Here is a 4,596-nt window from a genome sequence, read left to right as displayed (position 1 = left end):
CTTATTCTTTTATATATTTTAATATGTACAGGTCAGAATAAGCATGTTGTATGAATTTTTACATAAATATTGTGTCACACTGAATGACAATGTAACATTATTTCAAAAAATTTTGACATTTTATTCTCCAAAAACTTATTTGAAAACTTACAAGTAGACACTTTACGTACATTTAATGTGCTTTCTATGGACATAAAATCACTTTTGTAAATTTCTTTTGATGCGGACATCTAACGGCTTTGTCCCAAATACTTAAATTAATATTCATATTAATAAAATACCTGTGTCATACCTTATTTAAAAATTCTGCGAACATGTAAACTGCACAAGAGACTCAAAATGAACTTTGATAGAGTTTGTTGTTGCTAAACTATCAATGCAACACACAAATAGTACCAAACTCGGATTCGTAACAAGCAATCAAACCCTTAAAACAGCCTTGAAGTGAAAAACTGAGCCCTTTCTTTCTCTCTTTTCAACTGTTGCTCATCGTCTGCTCTGCCTTCAGCATGTCATACCTTTAAAATGAATCTGTCTGTCGGCGTCTCAGTAAAACACTGTTGTGTGGATGAGCGTCATGCATCAGCTCATCAACACAGGACACGTCTATACCGTCAGACCCCGACAGAGACTCAATATTACTGTTACCATAGAAAACTGGAGAGTATGCATCACATTTACACGTGATACTGCTGCAACTGCATGCATAAAATATTAACAACATGTTGAGTGAGGCATTGAAATTGACAAAACATGTCCAGGTCTTATTTCACATCAAAATGTTGTTTGTTTTTTAAAGGTGAGTCCTGTTACTGCAATACAGGGTTTTTAGTGAACATAATTTGCACACAAATCAGAAATAAAGGCAGTACAAATACTACCATGATGCATAAATACTAAACAAAATATTAAAAAAATTTCTTGCATTGTAGCAATGAGATGTACAAATACTTCAACCTACATTTTTTAAACTTTACGAATATCTAAATAAAATAGCACGTTTCTTTTAAATTGCAGTAATGAGATGTTAGGTTAAAGTATCTCTCTACTGAGAGTATGCATCACATTTACACGTGATACTGCTGCAACTGCATGCATAAAATATTAACAACATGTTGAGTGAGGCATTGAAATTGACAAAACATGTCCAGGTCTTATTTCACATCAAAATGTTGTTTGTTTTTTAAAGGTGAGTCCTGTTACTGCAATACAGGGTTTTTAGTGAACATAATTTACACACAAATCAGAAATAAAGGCAGTACAAATACTACCATGATGCATAAATACTAAACAAAATATTTAAAAAATTTCTTGCATTGTAGCAATGAGATGTACAAATACTTCAACCTACATTTTTTAAACTTTACAAATATCTAAATAAAATAGCACTTTTAAATTGCAGTAATGAGATGTTAGGTTAAAGTATCTCTCTACTGCAATGCAAGAAAAACAGCAATATTTTCTAACCCTAAGTTTAAAAAAGCAAGGTTGAAGTATTTATACTTTTTAAACTTGTAAACGTTACTAATATTTAAATAAAATATCACAATTTTGTCTTGCATTGTAGTCATGTGATGTATCAATACTTTACCTTTACTTTTATAAATTTGTAAACTTTATGAATATTTAAATAGACTATGGCAATTTTTCTTGCATTACAGTAATGAGATGTAAAAATCCTTCACCTTTACTTTTGTATAGCTTGCAAACTTTACAACTTTTTTTTTTTTAAGTATTTTTCTTGCATTTCAGTAATGAAACAAATACTGCATCCTTTTTTAAACCTGTACATTTTACAAATATTGAAATAAAATATCAATTTTTTTTTCTTGCATTGCAGTAATGAGATGTATAAATTCTTTAACCTTACTTTTTAAAACTGGTAAACTTTACCGATATTTAAACAAAATAATATCTTAGAAAAAGTCCTTAAGTAGGACTCATTTCTTATTATATTGATATAATAAGACATGTTTTGCGTCTCTTGTATCTCGTATCTCTCATATTACTTCCATTCTGTTCTCTCTCTTTTTCATTATCCCTTTCTTCTGCTGATTTAGAGTGAACTATGACCCGGACGTGTTTTTAACGAGTTTCACAGCTTTACCTTTGAGCACTGCTTGTGATTCTGACACCAAACCAATGATCCATTGCTCTGAAAAGAGAGAAAAGACATCCTAAAACACTGGAAATCACATCAGATATGAAACATTCACTCAAACAGGTAAATGATTAGAAAAGTAAAAGCAGAAAAAAACAAAAGTTTGAATGATTTTAGTAAATCAGTTCAAACTGTTCATTTCAGTGAATCGATTCAAAACACTGATTCAAAGATTCATTTGCACCATCACTCAAAAAATTGCTTGAATAAAAATTTTCCTTTAAGCTGTTTGTTTCAGTGAATCGATTCACAACACCGATTCAAAGATTTGCTTGCACCATCACTCAAAAAAATTGCTTGAATAAAAATATTCCTTTAAACTGTTTGTTTCAGTGAATCGATTCAAAACACTGATTCAAAGACTCATTTGCACAATCACTCAAAAAAACTGCTTCAATAAAAATGTTCCTTTAAACTGTTTGTTTCAGTGAATCGATTCAAAACACTGATTCAAAGACTCATTTGCACAATCACTCAAAAAAACTGCTTCAATAAAAATGTTCCTTTAAACTGTTTGTTTCAGGGAATCGATTCAAAACACTGTTTCAAAGATTCATTTGTACCATCATTACAAAAAATGGTGCTCGACTAAAAATGTTCCAGTAAACTATTTGTTTCAATGTATCGATTCACAACACTGATTCAAAGATTCATTTGCACCATCAATAAAAATGTTTAATTAAACTCTTTGTTTCAGCGAATTGATTCAAAACACTGATTCAAAGATTCTTTTGAATCGTCACTCAAATGGTGCCAGACTAAAAATGTTCTATTAAACCGTTCCAGTGAATTAATCCAAAACACACATCTAAGATTTGTTTGCACATCACTCAAAAATGGACTAAAAGTGTTCCATTAAACTGTATGTATCAGTGAATTGATTCAAAACAAAGAATCAAAGGTTCATTTGCACCATCACTCAAAAACAAGGTGCTTGACTAAAAATGTTCCACTAAACTATTTGTTCCACTGAATTGATTCAAAACACTAATTCAAAGATTCATGTGCACCATAACTCGGTGCCAGAATAAAAACATTGCTTTAAACTTAGTTCCAGTGAATCGATTCAAAACACAGATTCCAAGATTCGTTTACTCAGAACACGGAGTAAAATGTACCGTTAACTACAGTTTCAAATGAATCGTGCCTTTGTTCCTTTTTCCACAAGCATCTGAACAGGCAAACTTCACGAGTCTGTAAACCAAAAGTCTGCTTAATTTCAATGTCAAGTTCAAAGGAATCTGGAACAATGTAATCCAGTGGAAATTCCCCGTGAAACCTTGGAAAAGAACTTATCATTAAAGGACTTAATTTGCCATCCAGTCCCGCAGGGTGTTGTGCACTCGATGTCAAGGATAACGGTCCAGCAGCTTCAAAGCCAGGAAGAGCCTCGAATGCAGAACATGTGCATTGTTGAAGACGTTTGCGATGCTTTAATGGAACGATAGCGTGTGTCTTCAATCAGAGACATAAAAGCAGTTTCAGCTGCTCTACCGGATCAGATATGATAATTGGATCATCTTTACGTGACTGTAAATCAAACATTATTAGCTGCACCTCATGAGCTGCAGGAGCTTTGAACCAAAACAAATCATTTTACAGAACATAATGAGCTGCCTAATGCCTACATGGTAGGGCAATTAATCGTAATAAAACCGAAATCGTGATAAGGTTGTGATTTAATTAAATAAATATGTGCACGTTGTGTTTCGGAGTGAACTCAACATGCGGCAAACATTTTCCCGTTCTTGTAATGAGAAGCATTTATCAACAAGAGAGCAGCTTTTAAGGGACTCTCTGTGGATTTCTGTCAAAATAAAAGTTTGATGGTTCACCACTTGAAAATAAAGAAATTAAGATAATATAATAATAAATATTAGTATTGCAATTTACAATTGTAATATAAAATAAAATTATTATCATTATTATTATTATTTCTTAAATACTCAATATTACAATAGTAATATTTCTTATTTTGTTTTTATTTTATAATGTTTATATTTGTATTTAGTAGTAGTAATTATTATTATTATTATTATTATTATTATTATTATTATTATTATTATTATTATTATTATTATTATTATTATTATTATTATTATTATTATTATTATTATTATTATTATTATTATTATTATTATTATTATCATATATTAATCACAAAATGTTGGACAAATTGTGCAGCCCTACAAACAAACACTGCAAACCTGTATTTTATTTTATTTTATTTTATTATTATTTTTTTTTTATTTCATTATTTCATTTCATTATTTCATTTCATTTTTGTTTTGTTTTATTTTATTTTTTCATTTCATTATTTCATTATTTTATTTTATTTTTTCATTTCATTTCATTTTAATTTCATTTAATTTCATTATTTCATTATTTCATTTCATTTCATTTCATTATTTTATTTTATTTTATTTTATTTTTTC

General features: G+C 29.7%; 1 protein-coding gene across 1 annotated transcript in view; it reads right to left on the bottom strand.

Annotated features, from left to right (window-relative positions):
- Positions 1 to 4,596, bottom strand: part of LOC107731115 (anosmin-1) — a 64,220-nt gene that overhangs the window by 51,241 nt on the left and 8,383 nt on the right. Inside the window, exon 2 of the mRNA XM_016542104.1 lies at positions 2,108 to 2,155. Coding sequence (XP_016397590.1) covers positions 2,108 to 2,155 — 48 coding nt within the window. The remainder of the gene's footprint in view (positions 1 to 2,107; positions 2,156 to 4,596) is intronic.

The sequence above is a fragment of the Sinocyclocheilus rhinocerous genome, unplaced genomic scaffold, assembly GCF_001515625.1.
Source record: "Sinocyclocheilus rhinocerous isolate Xijiao unplaced genomic scaffold, SAMN03320098_v1.1 scaffold2836, whole genome shotgun sequence".
NCBI classification, from domain to species: domain Eukaryota; kingdom Metazoa; phylum Chordata; class Actinopteri; order Cypriniformes; family Cyprinidae; genus Sinocyclocheilus; species Sinocyclocheilus rhinocerous.
The sequence above is the reverse complement of the archived record's forward strand: the minus strand, read 5'-3'. Positions and strand labels throughout refer to the sequence as shown.